Source organism: Apium graveolens, chromosome 8 (assembly GCF_009905375.1).
Source record: "Apium graveolens cultivar Ventura chromosome 8, ASM990537v1, whole genome shotgun sequence".
NCBI classification, from domain to species: Eukaryota; Viridiplantae; Streptophyta; class Magnoliopsida; order Apiales; family Apiaceae; genus Apium; species Apium graveolens.
In genome coordinates, this window is record NC_133654.1 from 92,070,391 (window position 1) to 92,093,999 (window position 23,609).

Here is a 23,609-nt window from a genome sequence, read left to right on the forward strand (position 1 = left end):
TGAAGGCTGATAGCAGATGCCAGATATGCCAAGTTAAATCACAACAAGTAGGTGGACAAGTTATATAAACTTAAACCAAGTAACCATAGTATAATCAAGTCATGTAAGTGACCATAATAAGCCATGAGAAATATATAAACATTTTAGAGATGGTTGATGCTCTGAAGTTACATATGACCACAACATCCACAGATCACAGTAATGAAACACTCAAATTTAGAGCAGTGTAAGAACCTGACACTTTAACTTTGTAATAGAAAGCAAGTGCAATGAACAATAGAAAACAAAGCAACATGGTTACTAGGCACTCTGCAGAATCTACATAGCATCTACATAACATTAAATTCTAATAGACTGCGTTACAACATTTGATAGCAAAAAATTAAAAAACTACAGAGCTTTATATACTACATAGCATTAAATTCTAATAGACTGCATTAAAACATTTGATAGCAAAAAATAAAAATAAGATACGAAATCCACATTAAGAAGATTCCTAAAAACTGCAGAATTATATAACATAACAAATCGTGTAAAATAGTACAAGAATTCAATTAGATCAATGACAGACACACAGTCTCCTACAGAAGTCATTAACAATAATAGAAACAATTCCAACCAACATCTATCTACGAAAGTAAAGGAAACTACTAGGTTACCTTGAAAACAAATCTAATTATTTGAAAGAACTGCCTTCACAATTTCAACCTTGAAATGATGATCAGATTCATCAAGCCATCTGAAATAGCAAGAATCACCAACATTAAGCTGCATCACATTACGGAATTCAATCCATCCTCCATGGATGGATGTTCGATTCCCTGGACGTCGCTTTCTGATTTCAAACTCCCATGAAAAACCACCTTTGTACACATGCAATTTCTCCTTTTTTTCCATAACGCGGTCAGGCGGAGGAACTCAGCTGGAACACACTGCATAAAACAGAAAAAATGTTAAAAGCTTCTTACAAGTCCAACAAAATGAGATACATAGAAACAATACAGTTATCATACATACCACACCATAACAGTAAGGTAACAGATGAGATTGCACAACCTGAATCTTGAAGTGTAATGGATACTGAAGTGTGAACCGTAGAGAACCTGCAATTGAAATCAGAGAAGGTCAAGTTTTACATCGAAATTCAAAATTAATAATGAAACTCATGGCACTTACCAGAAGAAACCACATTAATATCTAACCCTATCTCCACATTCTGTCCATCAAACAAGCTAAGATTAAAAACACGCCCTGCATCATAATTAAAAACCAACAGTTCCGACAAACTAAAATCAGGCAGTCTCAACCCCTCGCATACGCTCCTCATTCCAGAAAGCTTACGGTCAAGAAATTCATAATGACCACCAAATATGGAATGATTCTTCAGATTGTAAGTAAACCATTCAGGGATTACTGAACCAAACATGTGCATAAAAGATCTAGGGGGTGCCTAAGAAGGATAAACAGTTTAGGTTAGTCCTAAATAACAAATGCAGATCCTTTAAAAAATGTTGCAAAACTTAATCATAAAAATTTATTCAGAATTTCGTCCACTTTTGGATCAGCAACACTAATAAACTTAACAAACCTCCAGCCTCCATCATTGGTCAAAACTATAATCAATCCAAAGATCAGAATCTAAAAAACCACTCACAAAAAAGGAATCAACATGTAATCAATTAAAGTTTCTTACCAGCCACCGGAGAGGCTTCATGGGAACTATGCATAACTGCCGGATACTGGATCTCGCAACCGTCCTCGCCCATCATATACACCTTGAAAATACGGAAACAGATTCAAATAGTACCAGTTCACCACCGGTGAGCCTAAAATCGAAGAACAGATCCCCCACCCCCAGCAACTTCCTATTTTCGCGATCATACACAACATCAATCTTATACTCATTCCTAATGGAAAGGATCCAATTTGCACTAAGATTATTCCGTTGCATGTCACAAAAACTTTTGCGGAACAGGCTGAAATAGAAATGAACTGTCATATACCAATACGCGGAGAGAACATATAAAGATTAAAGAGGAACTCACCAATTCGTTTGATGAACAGTCAGCACATGTTAGGAACTTGAAAAAATCGTGCACGTATGTTGGACACTCCATTTGTGTTGATCAGACAGTTGAAGAAAGATCAGAAGATGAAAGAGAAATAAAGAAAACTCAAACAAGGAAGATAGTACAAATGTCTTGGAATGTTGAAAAGAAAGTTGTAATACATTACCAAGGTCTTTGGTAGTCCCATATAAACAATTCAAATTAAAAACCGCTTGCACTATTACATGGGATTAACTGCTATATTTTATTCACAATTTTACTTAAATTATTACTTTCCCTTAATATCATTATTATTACAAATAGTAATTGTACTCTGTCCATTTTTAAATATTTCACGTTTTCGGTTTTGCCACATATCTTTAGGTTCGTTGAGCCGATAATAAAATTTATTGTTAAGTTTTCCTTTCTCTCATGAAATTTATTGATAAGTTTTCCTTTCTCTCATGATTTAAAAAATCAATAATTATTCTTACAAAAAAAAATTAAACAAAAAAATATTTAACTGCTCAATCAAAACAATTAAAAAAACCTAGACCAAGTCAAAGTGTAAAAAAAATAAAAATTCGTATGAACTAACTTTATAAACTAACTTTATAAATTCTATAAACGTCGCATACCTATATTTCGTTAATAATTGTTAATAACAAAATGATTATCATTTTTTTCTCTTAAAGTTGTCAAATTCTTCAAAATGAATGACGTATTACAAAAATTTTAATATTAACACAAAATAAGATTAAAAAAAAATAAAAAAATGCTTTTCTACTTGAAACGTCAAATGAAGACAAGCTGACCAATTACTCCAATGAAGGAAATAAACTTATAATATCTTAAACTCTAAATTTTTTCGTTTAAAATTGTTAATAACATAATGATCATCATTTCCTCCTCATAAAGTTGTCAAATTGTTCAAAATTAATGACGTATTACAAACATTTCAATATTAATAGAAAATAAGCTAAAAATATAAGAAAATATCTAAGAGAAGCAGAAAGTAACGATTGTCTGGAAGAAGATAGGTCTATAGTTTAGAAAATTCATCAGAAATTCAGAGATAGAAGAGCCGAAAATGAAAGAGAAGAGGTTTATGCCTAATACAAAAGAAGAAGAGTTAGTACGGATATTAGTGTACGTGCATGCAAATAGAGAAAATAAACAACGGTACATATATTATATATAAACGCGAATATTTATATTAACACATTAAATTTATAACTGAAATTTTTTACCGAAAACATATTTTTTGCCCATGTGTAGCGGACAAACAGACTTGTATAAGTTAATAAACTACTTATTTTATATTGGCAAACAGGCCCTATAATTGCCCCTCCTCAACTTAGACTACTAGTATAGTATGGGGAGAAAGTACTTTTTTATTTGAGTTAAGTTGAAACATTGATGGCTCAAATTGGGGAAGAAGCCTATCGGGGGAGAGAGGATAATTTTTCTTTTTGCTAATATCTTTTTTTTTGCAAATTCGAGAGGATACGTTTCATATTTATGGCTATCGAATTTTCTTAGATTTATGCTTAAATTCGCTTATTAATATTCAAATTTAAAAGAGAACACTCTTTAAACATAAGATTTAAGGCCATATATTTGTTTCATGTCATTAAGTATGCATATAATTGTAATCCTTTAAATTTTTCAATCTTATATTTATTTTGTAAAAAATAGTGAAAAATTATCCAAAAATTATAATTTTTTAAATTATCCGATCTCATATTTGTTTTGCTGGAGTAGATGATATTAATATATTTTTCTCAAATACAAGTTTTTGTTTTTTTTCTTTTACAAGTCATTTTTAAAGAATTATAATTCGCTCATTGTAATCCCATGTGAAACAAACATATTATTAAAAAATTTAAAAAACTATATTCCAATTTTAAATACTATCTCTCCAAACAAGCATATGATAAAATTTTAAAAATTATATAATCCAATCTTAATCCTTTCAAACAAATTTAAAATAAAATTATTTTTTCCATAAAACTAATTTTAATACAATTAATTATCCCCAAATTATTATCTCAAAATTATAATTCCAGAAAATAAATATGGCTATAACCCGGCCCTACAGCATGCAACCTATCGGGGAATTCGTGTCACTTTCATCTTAATGTTATTGATTTTATTTTTATTAAAATATTAAAGTTACCATCATCATCAGAAAAATATACAACGACCATACTAGAACAATTCTAATCTAAATTTAAACTCAATTTATTCACTTGTTTGCAATTCAATTTCCCCTCGGAAGATTAGCCGGGGAAGATTAACTCGACAAAAGCGTATAGAAAAATTATCTACTTTCCTCCGGCACATTCTAGAGACCTTACCAACAAAAACGCCTTGAATTTGTGTAATATTTCACAATGCATTCTACCAGAGTTGAATAATCACAGACACAGCTATACATTGTACTGAAGCACAAAACTTCGTAATACAATTGTTTAGTATCGAGAACATTTATAGTTACACATAACATTGATAGATTCATAGACTTCTGATCAGAGTGATATTTTGCAGTTCAAAATGCATCTTGCCAGTACATTTATTATAGTAACGAGGCATGTTCATCTGGTTGGGACTGGTAGTTCCTCCTCCTTAACTGGGATGCTGGAGTGGGCTGCTGTAGAAAGATTTTGGTTGGATCATTGGGATCAACATAGCTGAAACATGAAAAAATTTGAATGTTAGTTAGCTACAACCAACCACACGACAGACCACATGACCTGATGGAATAGTAATTCTAAAAGTAAATAAAATTAGTGACTTACGCATGTCTCATCATTTCATCTACCGGTGTCTGTGATGCTTGTAATGGATCGACACGTGTTTCCGTTCCTACATTGGATTGTTGACTATACCGCCTCACTGACGTCATCAAGTTGAAAAATAAAGGAACAAAAGTTCCACAGCCACCATCCTTAAACAAAATCTTGAAGGAGTGAGTAGAATAAAGAGCTCTGTGCTCATTATCTGGGACAACCTGCAGTCAAGCATCCTTGCAACCTTCAAAATATGATCCTACGCAAATAAAGGGTAGAAACTAGAAAGAAGTTTCTTTATAAACTTACAGGCTCCACAGAACCAGAGATATTATTACAGTGAAATATTGGTTGATTAAACTTCTCGCCATGGACATAAAGCTGCAAAACAGTAACAATGATAAAACAGGATCAGGTTACATACAGCTGAAAACAAAGACCCACAAACTGTTTACAAGAATCTAACAAAAGACATAATTCCAGCAGAACTTTTCAAATAAAACTTGCTTCATGTGTGGGTAACATAATTAAATACAAGGTAGGGGATTTGTTCAAAATGAAAGGTTTGCCTCTTTAATATCTGAAGTCAATAATGTAGATAGGCCAGAGAAACATTATACGGCCGTCTCAAATTTTGAGGTATTGGATACAGTAAGGGCCCATTTGATAACTGAATGAATCAAAATTTTCTGGACGAGTGAGAAATTGTAATTCAGATCATTTGTTTGGCTTTCCTAAAGTTATGGACGATGCCAGAATTGTCTGGACCAGTTACTCATTTTTTGCTCTCTGAACCAGTCCATTGATGCTGAAGTTACGTCAGGCTAGTTACATTCAATTTTTTTTCTTGTTTCAATGGGTGATTACTTGTAACTAGATATCACAAATATTTTCTTAATTATTTCTATTTATTTATATTAATTATATTCGAGTATTTTGATTATGCATTTTACTTCTTTCTAATAAATTAAAGACATTATATATATCTTGCACAAAATGTTACTAAAAATATTATATACATATTGGTCCTCTTGAATCATATATTATGTAATGGTTCAGATTTATCAAACTGTGAATCACCATTACAAATTAACGGATCAGAAATTGTATTCATTCAGAAATATTAACTATTCAGGTTAAACAATTCAGATTTGTCAAATGAGCCCCAAGTGATTAAAACTTAAAAGGTACATAGAAATGGAAGTGTAGTTAAGGTAAAACACCAACCTCGTTAGCTAAATCTATTAACATGGACACAACCTTTCCATTTAGAGCAACTCCAATTATGAGTGCCAAGAGGGGTGCCAACGCCATGTGGCACGACGTGGCTTGGCACCCTTCGTTGGCACCCTTTTTAGCACTCCATTGGAGTTGTTGGGATGCCATGGAATGCCAAGGTGGCATGGGGTGCCAACTTGGGGGTGCCAAAAGTGGGCATCCCATAAAGTAAGATGCCAACTTCATTTGTAGTCTCAATGGTGAATAAACTATTATGTAATTTCATTTGTGGTCCCAATAATGAATAATTTATTATATTTCTAATTTATTTGTATTACACATTTTTGTTTTGTAATTTTAGTGAATTTGGCATCTATGGGTGCCAACCATTGGAGCGTTTTGTGAAAAAAGAGTGCCAAAATTGATGTGGACGAGGGGGACAATTAAAAATAATATTTTTTACTATGTGGCAAAGTTGGCAATGCTATACGAAAGGTAGGTAGGTAAACTAAATTAAGTCAGAGCAACATAAAGCTGCTTCAATTTTGTCTAGAGAAAATTTGCTCCAGGTATAGAGAATAAGGAAGTAGAGAACTTAAACAATTTTAAGATCCCATAGAATCATAAAAAATATAGCCCAACAAGCTATCTGCACCTGTGTGTAACTGTGTATCTAATGGAGATACTAACAGACATTCTTAAACATATTCCTAACTACAGAGAAACACTTAAGAACGACAAAATGCACTAGAAGAGTACAGGAAATAATAATTTGTCTTACCAAAGGCATATCAAAAGCGTACAAGTTCCCCACAGGCTTACTAGCAACAAACACCATTCGGATGTTTGACAAGTAGATTGTACCCTTTACTTTGACATGTCCTCCTTGGGTTCTGAGAAAAAGCAGCCAATTGTTAGTCTAGCAATAATATTACTCATTGTTAAAGAAATCCTGTTCGATGCAGAGTTGAGATGTATGTATATATATATCCAAATATAACATTCATTTGACCGCATGAGAGATAAAACAAAGCATGTTTCTCCCAGAGATGTGCTCAAAAATTTAAGGTAGAAGAACTTACGTCACAACAAAAAAGCAGAATTTTTTTCCTTGGAAATCATATATACCACACTTTAAGTCTTATAACTCTAAAAAATTATGCTTCACTGATTGTACAATATAGATAGAACAAAAAAAGGTACCCGTTGTTGTCTATACAGCAAAATTGACTCTAATCTACTCTTCACAAAAATGTGCTAGTCTGAATCAGCACCAATTGAGAGACCGTAGGCTACAATTGTCAATCATGAATTCGAAACACTAAATCAGGAGCACTGAATTGTAATTTACTTATATTCATAGAATACAAACAGAAAAGACTTTATATCACCTATGCAAAAGTTATAAGAATACAAACAGATTTAGACTCAAAGACGATTACTCATAGGTACACAACAAAAAAACCTCCCCCGAAAATTGTGGGTTTAGACAGGCAGAACCAAGTATTATTCAGCTGCTCCGAAAGCATCATCTCTATCCAAATATTAGAAGTCCCAATAAAAAAGCAACACATGACACACACAATAATTCATATTAGCTGCATATGGGTATTTAGCTTGCTTGAACACTAAATGAAAAACCCTCCACCGAACCCCTGAAAAATCCATTTCTATCATCATATTAACAAACCAAGACATATACAAGACATATAAAACACACAAACAAAATCGTGGGCAATTTAATCGAAAAACAATCTTAATAAACCCTCTTATCAAAATCCACAAAATTTTCAACAAATACCTAAACCCAACAATATACCATCTTAATTCATCATCTTAATAACAAAAATTGTACAAAAAACAAGAAATTCGTAAAAATAAAAAAAAATATGGGTAATTGATTTGAACATAATAATAAGAAAACCCAAGAAGATAAAAAGGGGGGAGAATGAAGAAAAGTAATATACCCAGGGATCTTATCAATTTCGAACTCAACACCATCTCTTGCTAATACAAACATCTCGTTCATGAATGGAACTGGCATTCCATTTGGGAATAACTGTGGGTTCATCGCCATCCTCTCTCGATCTCCCTCTCTCTCGATATCAATACTTATTTTACAATCTTCCTATTAGATAACGGTTGATATTTTTTTTATATTTTTAAGAATGCTTTTCTGTGTGCATATATAACGCGTTGTATTGTATCTACAACCTTCTGGACTGGTACATACACGAATCTGTTCATTAATGGGCCAAGGAAGTTATATTTCTCTTTTTGGGCTGACTTTGCCCACAACAAATGTTTTTCTTTATCTTACCTTACTGGAGTATCGTTCCTGCAAAAAAAAATCTTACATGTCTATTTATGTGTATTATTTATAATATATTATTATAAACGAAATAGGTATAATTATAACACCTTCCTAAAATATTTGTTAATATTTTTCATAATAATTCATATTTAATTTTTCTTTTAAAAAATAAAATGATGTACTCCCTTTATCCCACTCATTTTCTGTATTGGAGGACAGAAACTCGGCACACACCTTAAAACTCTTATAAAATATAGTTGCCTAGTTTTTTTAAAAAAAAAATCTTCCAAAAAAAAAATTAATGAAATCACATCTTTTAATCTAAAAAATATAATTAATAAAATATCTTTGGTTGGAACCTTCCTAAAAAATAGTTAACACATTCCTAAAAGAATATTAATATTTAATATATATATATCGACTATTTTAAATTTACAAAAATTAGAATCTCATCGAGTTGCTGTCCTAGGCTGTGTTTGGTGTTGCAGTAGTGTTGTTTCCAACAACAAAAGCTTTTTGCTGAAAAAATAGTTAAAAATCTACTTTTTTAAAAATTGCTTTTAACCTAAAAGTTGGGATTAGAGAAAGTAAGTCCCCATATTTTTGAATTGCTGAAAAAATAGTTAAAAATCTACTTTTTTAAAAAATGTTTTTGACCTAAAAGTTGGGATTAGAGAAAGTAAGTCCCCATATTTTTGAAAATATTGTTTTTCAGATTTTGCGGGAAACAGATGTTAATTTCATCATCAAACCTCCCCAGAAGCATTATAATTTTTAATTTTTTATATCAAAATATATACATATCAAAAATATTACCAAACAGTTATCTGACTTTTATAACAACACTTTTTTAACTATACAGCAATCCCAAATTGAGCCCTAATAAGTTCTAATAATTTTATAATCAATTAATCCTTGTAAATGCACATCAAATGAACACATATACTCTATTTATAGAACAAATTAAAAAAGACAAATTTAAAACACATGAAATTGAAAAAAAATACAAACCAAATAACATCCATGTACGACACCTATAACAACTCGTATATTTTTATATTATTTAAATGTGTAACTAATAAATAATTAAATAAATAAACTATGTGTATGGGTTCTGTCAGCTGGATAATATCTTGTTATTAATTATGTGTGATCGTTGATGTTCATGGATTATCTATATAATTGTTTGTTGAGCTGTATTGTCTCGTTATTACTTTTTAAGGTGGATTTAATACAAATTTATTTGCATAAATATTTGAATTGTCTCTAAAATTGTTTTTATGATTTTCTAATTACAATAATTATTTTTGGGATTAATTTCACCCGCGCGTTGATTCGTTTAATTGATAAAAGCGGGTATAAATTGCGTTTCAGAAATTATTTTAAAATTACGAAATTTATATTTTTATAAACTTCGGGGTATTTATAACATTTTAAGACTAATTTCGTGATTTTCTGAGTTTGTTTTAAGTGCAGTCCGGTTCGTTAATTATGAAATGCGGGCACGAGTTATGTTTTAAATATAATTTTAAAAAAATTAGAAAAAATTATTTTTAATAACTTTGAATTTTCGTGACACTTTAAAAATTTATTTGAAATTTATTTGGTTATTTTTGGGTGTTATTTACCGGCGCATTTAGTCACTAAATTGTGAAGTACGGTCGTCTCTCAGAATCGTGGACACGTGTTAATCTTCCGTGCTTTTGTTGAAACATGTCAATTGCAGAACATTTATATAGAAATAAATAATAAACAACAAAAACCCACCCCATCCCTGTTGTCTCTCTCTCGTCTCTAACCTCTCTCTCGATCCATCTCTCTCTATCCCTCATCTATCTCTCTCTCTCTCGATTCTTCTCTCGCTCTCTATCAATCTCTTCCTCCTTTCTCTCTTCCTCTGTTAGATATATTTGTGATGTCATGTCTAATATGATTTGTGTTTAGTTTTCAGATCTTACTTAACAAGACAAATCAGTACTTAACTGGAAATCAGTACTTATACTGAAGTCAGGACTTAAGATATCAGAACTTAAGTTGTCAGAACTTAAGTTATCAGGAGATATTTATCAGGAGATAATATCAGGACTTAAGGAGACGTTCAGATAAGGAAGGCGGCTGATTGAAAGGAAAGAAGATCAAGACAATCATAAGAAGAGATATGCATGGAGAAGAATTCTATGAGGAATAGAATACTTGGAAGAAAAGATAACTGATTGATATATATTAGGAAGCAGAATTGTACTCGATATCAATTAGAAGATTATCTTGTAACTGTGTAGTATATAAACACAGGCATAGGGTTTATACTATATGTGTTATCATAATCGAGATTATTATTAATTGTAACCCTAGCAGCTCTCGTGATAATTTGTTCATCACTGAGAGAGAACAGTTCTTTGTAACAGAGTTTATTGTGTTATATAAAATCTGTGTTTTGTTACTTGAGTTCTTATATTCAATTTGATTGTAGTAAACATTGTATTCAACCCCCTTCTACAGTGTGTGTGACCTAACAAGTGGTATCAGAGCTATCTGTTAACATACATACAGTAAAGATCCAAAAATAATCATGTCCGAAGAAGCACAAACTCCAACCAAGCCCACCAAAACTGAAGAAACTCCAAAGACTCAAATCCATAATCAATATGAGACTATAAGGGTTCCCATACTAAAACCTTTTGAGTATCACATATGGAAGGTGAGGATGTCTATGTTTCTGGAAGCTACAGATCCAAAATACCTTGACAGAATTAATGAAGGACCACATAAGCCAACCAAGCTCTCTGTTATAGTTGTAGATCAGCCAGCACAGACTATACCAAAGGAGAAAAGTGAATATACAGCTGAAGATATCTCATCTATTGTAAAGGATGCAAAGGTAAGACATTTGCTGCATAGTGCCATTGATAATGTAATGTCAAACAGGGTAATTAACTGCAAGACTGCAAAGGAGATATGGGATGCCTTGGAGACAAGATGTCGGGGAACTGATTCAATTAAGAAGAACATGAGGACTATACTCACACAAGAGTATGAGCACTTTGACTCAAAACCTGATGAGTCATTAACTGGTTTATATGACAGATTTGTCAAACTCTTGAATGATCTGTCACTGGTGGATAAGGAATATGATCTTGAAGATACTAATCTCAAATTCCTTTTAGCTCTTCCTGAAAGTTGGGATTTGAAGGCCACAACTATAAGAGACAACTATGCTCTTGATGAAACTACTCTTGATGAAATTTATGGTATGCTCAAGACTCATGAACTTGAGATGGATCAAAGAAGCAAGAGGCATAGGAGAAAATCAAGAACAGTTGCTCTTAAGGCTGAGGAGGAATCCCCAAAAGTGGCTGTCTCAAAGAAAGGCAAAGGAAAGGCTCTCATCACAAAGTCTGATACTGAGTCATCAAGTCCTGATAGTGATGAGGATTCAGAAACTGAAAGTCTATCTGAGATGGACCCTGATGAAGAAATGATGAAGCTGTGTGCTCTTATGGTGAAAGGAATCACAAAGATTGCATACAGGAAATTCAGAAGGGGAAAGAAATTTTCCAGGAAAGCTGCAAGTTCTTATATGAAAGGTTTCAGAAAATCTGAAGGCAGAGGAAAGTCTGATAGAGGAGATTACTCAAATGTCAAATACTACAACTGTGGTGAGAAAGGCCACATATCTCCTGATTGTAAGAAAGTGAAGAGTGACAAAGGCAAGGCTCTTGTCACAAAGAAGAAAAGCTGGACAGACACTTCAGATTCTAAAAGTGAGGTGAACTATGCCTTGATGGCAAATGCTGATAGCAGCTCTGAAGCTGCTGAGTTAAAGGTACCTCAAATAACTTATGATTTTCATACTGATGATATTACTGAGTTGAGAAGATATCTTAAAACCATGTTCATTAGTTATAGAGATCAAACTTTAACATGTGAAAGATTAACTTCTGAAAATCTTGCTTATAAAAAGAGGAATGATTATTTAGAAAAAGAGTTAGTTATGTTCCATCAAACTCAGAAAGATAGAGATGATGATTTCTATGTTAGAGATGAAGTGCTTAAAATGAATGAATCTCTAAAAACTGAGTTAAAAAAGGAAAGAGAGATTATCAGGACTTAGACTAACTCTGGCAGAACAACTCAAAATTTGTTAAATAGTGGAAACTGGAAAGAGGGCTTAGGTTATGGAGATGATAAGAATGATAAAGGAACTGTAGAAATTGAGCCTATAGTTGTTAAACAAAAGCCAAAGATAAATCCTGTTAAGTTTGTAGCTATAAAGTCTGATATTGATAAATCAGAAGTTAAAGAGAAATTAACTTCTAACAAACCAAAACAGGATAAGCCAACTAAAGTTAACATAGGTTTAATGACAAAGAAGCAGGTTAAGCATAAGCTGAAAGATGTTAAGAATGTAAACAAGGTAAAGCCACCTAGGAAAAATAGGAATGGAAAGGAAGGTGTGAATAAAAGCAATGATTATAAGCCTGTTCCTAATGCTCCTAGAAAGAAATGTTATAACTGTAGAAATTCCAACCATCTGGCTTCTTTTTGCAGGATGAATAAGAACATAAACTCCTTACCTTCAAAATCAGGAGTTAAGAGTCAGTCTGTTAGATATAGGCCACAAAATCCTTGTTTTCATTGTGGTAGTTTATGGCATTCCATTTATACTTGTAAGGAATATCATAGTTTGTACTATGATTATTATCAAATAAAACCTTCTTTAAAGAAAGTTAGCATTATTCCTTATAGTGTAAGTTCCCTTAACAATATAGTAAGAATTACATAAGGGGGGTTGAATGGAATTCTTGAATCTTTTTCTTAAAATAAAAATGTTCAAGCTCGAATACAAATATGAGTGTTTTGATTAGCACAATGCGGAATAAAAACTTACGTGAATCAAAACATAAGTATTTAAAAACAAGAGTCTTTAAAAACTTTCTGGTGGATTTAAACAATTCCACCAGAGATATATATTATATCGAGAGAACTCTGTGTGCAAGAATGCTCACAGATGCTTACAAATTTGAACTACTGAGAATACAGAGAAATGCTAATAATTTCGCTTACAAATATTTCTCACTTTTTGATTCTCAGATCCCTGTTTCTATTTGCTACTTCTTGGTTTATATATATTACCAAGATTACAAAGTCAAAAGATAGGATCATTATAAAAACTATCAGTTCTAATGCTTTGTTACTTTGTTCCTATTACCCAGTTAATAGGCTTCCTCATTCCATTTGCATACATCCCGACGCATGTGACCAGTTGTCACTGTCAACTGATGTTTGAATTCTTTATCCGTTGGGTACATGATCATCCGTCGACTTTATGATCATCCGTTGATGGCTTCATTGATCATCTGTCGACTGCTATATTAAACATCCGTTGATAGCCATTTGATCATCCGTCGATGGCTTTGTTAATCATCCGTTGGTAGCTATTTTGGCACTTGACTTCATTTCACTTATGCAGAATTACAAGACATCATTTATGTACAATTTAATCAACCTATTCTGCATATCTAGTTAAAGTCAACCTGACTTATATGCTACTACAGAATCTATACAAAGGTGTATGTAGAAATGTGCTACAGACTCATTATTACATAAGCTACTCACTCGATGGGTAATAAGTCATCATCCGTCGGGACTATTATGAGTTATCCGTCGAGTGCTACATTATTTCACTAAGTAAAATCTACTTAGGTGTTTTGTTTATGAAATCATCAAGTACACAACATATGCACAACAATCTCTGCCAATTTATGTCTACTGGAATTGTAGCCATAAATTAAGAGATACTTGATGATAACAAAACATCCTAAACATACAGCTTTAAAGAAAAGTAGATAATACTGAAAGTGCTTCAAATAATCAAAATGTACAAAGTTTAGCTCACAGTCATTTTAAGATGCTCCTCTAACCTGAGCAGATTTTTCTAGTTTCTTGAAGGTCTGGTTCTTCTTCCAAGCTTTCTGTTATTTTCATCAATCTGATTTTGGAGCTGCCTGTGGAATTCCAGTTCATCAGATTCTGAGAGATTTAGTTTTTCTTGCATTTCCAAGAGAGTCTCGTTGCTAGAGATGCTCAATTGATCTTCTAATATGAAGAATCTTCTCACCCCTTTGTCATCTATGAACTCCATCAGCCAGTAGGGCCTTAGATGCACTCTTCTCCCTGTGTATGGGATGATTAGAGTCTTTGGGAGTGCATCCTTAGCTCTAACACTCCTTAGTTCTTCAATCTTCTTCAATACTAGTCTTCTTGCAGTTGTTAGTGTATACTGAAAATATTTATTTGAAGTATGTACATTTATTTCTAGCCAGTTTATTTGAGAATCATTTGAATGTTTACATGTTGTCTAATATTATATATTGTGAACAATCTAGTATCAAATGGGATACAGAATATTAGATTGTTAAATACGGTTATATAATATAATAAGGTTCACAGCACAGGTGGTGTTGGACAATCCACTGGTATGGCTGTAGTATTATTTAGATTAGTTTATATTGACTAATAAATAATACTAGTATACTTTGTGTATATTGAACAGGATCAAATTTAGAATTGTTCCCTTAATACTGATTAAGAAGGAGAACTAAGATTCTATGTTATTATTAATGCTTAGGTTCTTAATCCGTAAATAGTAATTGACATGTGTATATTATTTACATGCTTTGATTTATATATGAAATAATTCTTTTGAATTATATCATTATATTTTGGATGATGGAATTATATACATGGTGGATATTATTTATTAAAGGAATCCATGTCCTGATAATATTCGGGTTAATGATGTCCCCTTGAAAGCTAAAAAAGATTTAATTATGTGAAACCCTGCAGGTGGAATTTATTCTGGCATAATTAAATAAAGGTTGAGTGGATGATCAAGGATAAAAGATATTAATTAAATAAATTATCAGTAATTTATTTAATTAATGGACATATGATATTTTAAACATGGGGAATTTAATAAGCAAATAATATTGGAACCGAATTAATTAAATTACGGTATTAGGAAAGGTAGTGCAAATATTAATTCTTTAGTGGATTGAATTAATATTTAATTATATTGGGCTAGGCTCAAGATGTAATTAGAAGGCCCAACCTAATTATCCATGGTCCCTATTGTAGCCTATATATATTCTTATTCTCTTCTTGCTTGGCAATTGTGTGAAAACATATTGTAGCCACCAAGGAGCAAGAAGAGAGGATAACTTGAGAAGACGGAGGCCACACTTCGCTCAAGGGAATTTGGGAATACAATAGAAGAGCGTGGAATCAACCATTAACAAGGTAATCCTCTTTTCGTAATCTTTATCGTAAAACGTAGTAACACCCTAAGTCCGTGGTTCCCAACAATTGGTATCAAGAGCCTGGTAATGGGTTCTACGTTTTATGATATAATGTCCATGTCGTAATTATATATGCGTGTATATAGTGTTTTGCTTGTATTGGTTTTGATGCAGGTTGTTAATCCACTATTATGGCCATGTATATTTTAATTATGTGTTTGGATCCCACGTGGTTTAATCGTGATTAATTTTTGTTTTGGTTTCCACGTGGTTTAATCGTGGTTGTAATTTACACGAGGGTTGATCGTGTTAGAATAGATTTTACAAAATTAGTTTTGTATTAGATCTATTTTTTTTGTAATTATTCCGGGTATTTTGTAATAGTTATGTGCGATCGGAAATCAATTCCGGTAGTTTTTTGTTCCGTTGTGCGATTACAAGGGGCTGCTGTTGATGTTTGGATCGAACAAAATCAAAACAAAACTCACAGAAAAGCAACAGGCGCGCGCGCTGCGGCCGCTGTGGCAGCTGGGGCTGCTGGGGCCGCTGCGGCAGCTGGGAATGCTGGGGCTGCGGCGGCAGTGGGGACTGCTGGGGCTGCTGGAGCTGCTGGGGGCGTCGGGGCGCGCTTTGGGTAGATTTTTTTTGAGAGCTGGATTTTTTTTCAAGGGCCATAATAGTGGAAAATTTATTTTAATTTTTTCCATTAAATTTAAATTATTGCTTTAATTTATTGATTATGTGTGTCGTTAATTATGTGTGTAATTCTTTTAAAATTGCATGTTTAACTTAAAAAGGACGACATGGACATAAATTTTATTTATTGCTTTAATTAAATGTTATATGTTGCTAAAATTATGTGTGTATTTTGAATGCATGATTAGACATAATTATAACAACATAGGGCCCCATTTAATTTTAAAATTCCTCAATTTTAATAAAAAAAAAATTCTAAGTGGGAGAGGGAATTAATATGAAATTAAATCTTATGGTCTCCATTATTGGTTGTAGGTAATTTAACATAAAGACGAATATAAATTATATATACGTCACCCATTTTTATGTAATTTATGGTGTCTAGAATGTTATAGAAATTACTAGAACAAACTTCTTAAATTAATAAATTTTGAAAGGAATAACTACGGATTTTCTTTATTTCTGATTTGGGGCGATTTTATCAAAAACGGGTTCATCGAACTTGTAAGGCTGTGGGTTTTAAGCAAGACCGATATGACTCCTCCACTACCTGGAAATCAAACCATTGATGAATATTGAATTGAAGTATTCTATTTAAGGCAAAATTACGAATATTGGAAGGTATACACGCCACCCATCGTGGCGTACCAAGTTCCATAGATTTCAAATAATTTAAGATTTGATGATGGTATACACTTAGCTATGAAAAATAATATAGTCCACCCCAACGTGGCAAATTGTTTAGTAATAGGACCGAAGTAACATTTAAACAAAATTAGGTGGTATACATGTCACACATCGTGGCGTACCAGAAGCTTATGGTGTTTATATGTTAGTGCATTAAATTTTAATAATTGTTAGAGGAATCAATAGATCTTAATAATTAATGCACCCTTATTTATGTGATGTTTTTATGCATGATTCTCAGGATAAAATGGGTTTTAATCCACTATTCACCATACTTAAGGATAACAAACTTACCAGACCTAACTATATTGAATGGAAACGAAATTTGGATATTGTGTTGACTGCTGAGGAGTACAAGTTTTGCCCTTATGAACCCAAGCCTGAACAGCCTGCTGTTGATGCTCCTGAAGATGAGAAAGAGTATTATAAACGGTGGATTAAGGCTGATGAAATGTCGCGATGTTACATTCTGGCAGCAATGTCGGGTGTTTTGCAGCATCAGCATCAGTCTATGGCCACTGCTTCGGATATGCTCTTTAATCTCAAGGAACTTTTTGGAGATCAGAATAGGGCTGTTAGGCAAGTAGCCATGAAGGCTTTAATGAACACTTAGATGGCTGAAGGCACACCTGTAAGGGATCATGTTCTCAAGATGATGTCTCATCTGAATGAGATAGAGATCCTTGGTGCTGAACTTGACGGGGAAACCCAGATTGACATTATCCTTATGAGCTTGTCCAAGAGTTTTGAGCAGTTCCGCTTGAATTACAACATGAACAAGAGGCAGTATAGTCTCGCGGAACTGCTGACAGAACTTCAGGCAGCTGAAGGATTATTTCGGCAGAGTGTTCAAGTGAATGTGGCTGAGAAAGGTTCTTCCTCTAAGCCGAAAGGTATTAAGAAGAAGAAGAAAAAGGCTCAGACACAGAAAGCTGTGAAGGCAGTGGGAGTTCAGGGTGGTGTGAAAAAGCCTAAGGGAAAGTGCTTCAGATGCAAACAGTCAGGTCACTGGAAACAGGATTGTCCTCTTCCTAAGAAGACAAACAATACTGGTATGTCTCTTTCTCTAGTTACAGAAACATTTATAGCGGCTATATCTACGAGCACTTGGTGTGTAGATACAGGAGCCACTGATCAAGTTTGTAATTCTATACAGGGGTTCCAGCTATCCAGAATGCTTAGAGATGGTGAGATATACATGTTCATGGGAGATGCTACGAAAGTAGCAGTAGTTGCAGTAGGAGTTATTCATTTATCTTTTGGTTCTGATAGGATTTTGGTTTTGAACAATTGTCTTTATGTACCTTCTTTTAGAAGGAATTTAATTTCGGTTTCTAAACTTACTTTGGATGGTTATAATGTTTGTTTGGATCGTAATGTTTCTATTATGATGAATAAACGAATTATATATTCTGGTACATTGCAAGACAATTTGTATATAATTAATCCTAGTCAACCTGCACTGCAACTGTAATTTAGGGAATTGAACAACACATCTTCTAACTCTACTAAAAGAAAGGAACCTTCTAGTTTGAACCAAACATATCTTTGGCACTTGAGATTAGGTCATATTAACTTGAGGAGGATTCAAAGACTGGTAGTAGACGGGCCTTTAAGCTCATTGGCAGTGGAGCCATTTCCAGTTTGTGAATCCTGCTTGGAAGGTAAAATGACTAATAGGCCTTTCAAGGCAAAGGGGAATAGAGTCAAACAAATATTAGAATTGGTTCACTCTGATTTATGTGGACCCATGAATATCCAAGCAAGAGGTGGTTATGAATATTTCGTCATTTTCATTGATGATTATTCTAGATATGGGTATGTTTATTTGTTGCGCCGTAAGTCTGAGTGCTTTGATAAGTTCAAAGAGTACAAAGCTAAAACGGAGAAGCGACTTAATAAAAGTATCAAGTCACTACGATCAGATCGTGGTGGCGAATACTTGCTTGGAGAATTTAGGGAATTTTTATCAGAAAATGGGATAGAATCCCAGTTAACTGCACCAGGCACACCCCAGCAGAACGGTGTAGCAGAGAGAAGGAATCAGACTCTTTTAGAGAGTGTTAGATCGATGATGAGTTATTCGGATTTACCCAAGTCATTTTGGGGACATGCCTTAGAGACAGCAGCTTATCTTCTGAACTTAGTACCTTCTAAGTTGGTTCCTAAAACCCCCTTAGAATTGTGGACCGGGGATAAACCGAGTCTAAGACATATTCGAATATGGGGTTGTCCAGCACATATGCTGAACAAGAACGCGACTAAGTTAGAATCTCGTACAGAAGTAAAGTTATTTGTAGGCTACCTTATGGGAATGAAAGGATATTTATTTTATAGTTCGAAGAATCGGGATGTCATTGTTAGCACCAATGCAAGATTCTTGGAGGAGGACTATATAATGAATCACAAACCCATGAGTAGTGTTGTTTTATAGGAACTAGTGGGAGGGACAAATAATACCCATGAAGCTGTAGTACAAGTAGAACAACCACAACATAATGTACAACCTGTCACTAATACTGCACCAGTGCCTCGTCGTAGTGGGAGGGTTGTTCAACAGCCTGATAGATTCATGTTTTTGGGAGAGTCTTCAGACTTGGTCCCTGGTGAACATGATGATGATCCCCGTACATACGAAGAGGCAGTACAAGACAAAGATGCAGATCTTTGGCAAAAGGCGATGGAATCTGAGATAGAATCAATGTATTCTAATCAGGTCTGGGAGCTCGTGGAACCACCCAAAGGTATAAAACCTATTGGATGTAAGTGGATCTACAAGAAAAAGAGGGGATTAGATAAAAAGGTGAAAGCCTGGAAATCAAGACTTGTTGCGAAAGGGTATACTCAGAAAGAAGGTATCGATTATGAGGAAACCTTTTCACCGGTAGTCATGCTTAAGTCGATCCGTATTCTTTTATCTATAGCAGCTCATCTCGATTATGAGATTTGGCAAATGGATGTCAAGACAGCTTTTCTTAATGGAAGTCTTGAAGAAACCATCTATATGCAGCAACCAAAAGGATTCATTAAGGAAGGCCAAGAGCATCTGGTATGTAAGCTTAAGAGGTCTATTTATGGACTTAAACAAGCTTCTAGAGACTGGAATATTCGTTTTGATCAGGCAGTCTAGTCATATGGATTTGATCAAAGTCCAAGCGAATCGTGCGTGTATAAGAGAAGTGAAGGTAATGCAGTGGTTTTTCTCGTACTATATGTAGATGATATTTTACTCATTCGAAACAATGTTGAGATGTTGTCATCAGTAAAGGCATGGTTATTCAAACAATTTGACATGAAGGACTTAGGTGAAGCGGCATACATCCTTGGGATCAAAGTTATAAGGGATCGCAAGAAAAGGATGTTGGATTTATCTCAAGAGCCCTACATTGATGAAGTATTAGCTCGTTTTAACATGCAGAACTCCAAGAAAGGTTTTTTACCTTTTAAGCATGGAGTTGCTCTATCTAAGAAGCAGTGTCCTTCGACACCTAAGGATATAGAGAGCATGAAAGCAGTTCCTTATGCTTCAGCATGTGGAAGCTTAATGTATGCTATGTTATGTACGAGGCCTGGCATCTACTTTGCTGTAGGCATGGTTAGTAGATATCAGTCGAACCCAGGTCAGGAACATTGGAGTGCAGTAAAAACTATACTCAAGTACCTGAGAAGGACTAAGGAATATATGTTAATTTACAAGGCCTCAGATCTATTTCCTTTGGGATATACTGATTCAGATTTCCAATCAGATAGGGATAAGAGGAAATCAACCTCGGGATATGTTTTTACTTTGGGAGGTGGAGCCGTTATATGGAGGAGTGCAAAGCAAAAATGCATTGCAGACTCCACCATGGAGGCCGAGTACGTGGCGGCCTCTGAGGCTGCCAAGGAGGCTGTATGGTTCAGGAATTTCCTTTTGGACTTAGGTGTGGTACCTAATTTGCCTAGGAGCTTGACGGTGTATTGTGATAACACTGGTGCTGTGGCAAATTCAAAGGAACCGCGAGACCACAAAGCAGCTAAACATATTGAACGTAAGTATCATCTCATACGAGGAATCGTAAAGCGAGGGGATATAGTTGTGGCTCACATATCATCAGAAGACAACCGAGCAGATCCTTTCACAAAGAGCTTGCCAACCAAGGTTTTTGACAAGCATGTGGAAGCGATAGGAGTCAGATGGATGGACACATAGATTTTTATGTAATAGTGGATTAAATAAACACTGATGTACACATAGAATATTTTGAGTGTAAGTGGGAGATTGTTAGTGTATACTGAAAATATTTATTTGAAGTATGTACATTTATTTCTGGCCAGTTTATTTGAGAATCATTTGAATGTTTACATGTTGTCTAATATTATATATTGTGAACAATCTAGTATCAAATGGGATACATAATATTAGATTGTTAAATACGGTTATATAATATAATAAGGTTCACAGCACAGGTGGTGTTGGACAATCCACTAGTATGGCTGTAGTATTATTTAGATTAGTTTATATTGACTAATAAATAATACTAGTATACTTTGTGTATATTGAACAGGATCAAATTTAGAATTGTTCCCTTAATACTGATTAAAAAGGAGAACTAAGATTCTATGTTATTATTAATGCTTAGGTTCTTAATCCGGAAATAGTAATTGACACGTGTATATTATTTACATGCTTTGATTTATATATGAAATAATTCTTTTGAATTATATCATTATATTTTGGGTGATGGAATTATATACATGGTGGATATTATTTATTGAAGGAATCCATGTCCTGATAATATTCGGGTTAATGATGTCCCCTTGAAAGCTCAAAAAGATTTAATTATGTGAAACCCTGCAGGTGGAATTTATTCTGGCATAATTAAATAAAGGTTGAGTGGATGATCAAGGATAAAAGATATTAATTAAATAAATTATCAGTAATTTATTTAATTAATGGACATATGATATTTTAAACATGGGAAATTTAATAAGCAAATAATATTGGAACCGAATTAATTAAATTACGGTATTAGGAAAGGTAGTGCAAATATTAATTCTTTAGTGGATTGAATTAATATTTAATTACATTGGGCTAGGCTCAAGATGTAATTAGAAGGCCCAACCTAATTATCCATGGTCCCTATTGTAGCCTATATATATTCTTATTCTCTTCTTGCTTGGCAATTGTGTGAAAACATATTGTAGCCACCAAGGAGCAAGAAGAAAGGATAACTTGAGAAGACGGAGGCCACACTTTGCTCAAGGGAATTTGGGAATACAATAGAAGAGCGTGGAATCAACCATTAATAAGGTAATCCTCTTTTCGTAATCTTTATCGTAAAACGTAGTAACACCCTAAGTCCATGGTTCCCAACAGCAGTGACATTGAACCCAAAGTTCTTCTTGAAGGATAAATAAACTTTAATCAGTACAGCTTGGCTCTCTTGAAGAATCCTGTGAAGTGGCCACACAATCTCCTTTCCTTCTTTGTACTTGAACACTATCCTTTCAGGTAGGTTTCTGTATGCATCAATTCCCCTCACTTCATCTAGTTCATCCAGATAGAGGTTTAGATCAAAAAATTCTTTGATGTCACAAAAGTACAAGTAGTCTCCCTTGTTGACTTTGGGCTGAGCTTTGACTACAGATTTGGATTTGAGAGGAGACAGCTTCACTTTCTTGACTGCCCTTGACTTTTTCCTTTTTGGCTTGCTAAGGATTGGTAGACTGAAGTCAGGAATTGGTATGTTATCCCATTCTATTGGCTCATCCTTGGGCATAATAGGTTCACCATGAATATTCCTGTAGAGATCCACCACCCTTATATCTTCAAATACCACAGAGGGCTATGATGCTTGAGTTGTAGCTGGTGTGGTTTCCTTAGGAAATTGATCTCCCAATTCCTTGTCAACAATATCCAGTTTCCTTTTTGTTCTTTTAGCCAATTCTTTTTTCCTTGGAGATTTCTTCTGTTCTTCAACTTGTTCCCTTGATTCAGTGGCTTCAGAAGGTTGAGAGGGAATTTGTTGAGATGAACTCACAGCCTGTAGCTTGGCTAAGATAGCAATCTGCTCTTCTTTTTGTTTCGCCTTCTTTGCATCTAGAACAACTTGCTTCTTTTCCTGCTTTAATCTGGCCTTTTCTTCTCTCTTTGCTTGAGCAAATTGAGGGTGTCCAGCTATCACACAAATTTCTTTCCCATTTCTGAATATCTTAGCAATCCTCTTTTTAGAAGCTGAATCAGTTGGATCTTTGTAGAAAACAATTGATCTTGAAAAAAACTTCTTTTCATAAGGCTTGGTTGTCTCATACACAGTATCCAAGGGGTTCTTCAAGGATGATTTTGAATAGTTTACCCTTGGTTTAAGGATCATTTCAGCCTTTGGAGACTTGATGCAGGAAGATTGTCCTCTTTCCAGATAATTCATGATCATCTCATTCACACTGATTTGCTTGACTTGAGAGTGATGGATGGCTGACTTAAATGGCTCTTTGACAAGTTGAAACTTCTTTTGTATCTCCTCATTAATCTTCTCCCAGTTGATCAAACTCAACTTTCCTTTCTCAGCAACTT

The 23,609-nt window shown here is 34.0% G+C and overlaps 1 protein-coding gene across 1 annotated transcript; it reads right to left on the minus strand.

Moving 5' to 3' along the window:
- Positions 1 to 4,400: 4,400 nt before the first annotated feature.
- Positions 4,401 to 8,219, minus strand: LOC141678689 (UPF0664 stress-induced protein C29B12.11c). The gene is made up of 5 exons (XM_074485047.1): positions 8,026 to 8,219; positions 6,840 to 6,951; positions 5,150 to 5,221; positions 4,850 to 5,061; positions 4,401 to 4,741 (listed from the first exon to the last, which is right to left on the minus strand). Exons 1-5 carry the CDS (start codon positions 8,133 to 8,135, stop codon positions 4,627 to 4,629), a joined length of 621 nt encoding a protein of 206 aa, XP_074341148.1. The 5' UTR covers positions 8,136 to 8,219; the 3' UTR covers positions 4,401 to 4,626.
- Between the last annotated feature and the right edge of the window lie 15,390 nt (positions 8,220 to 23,609).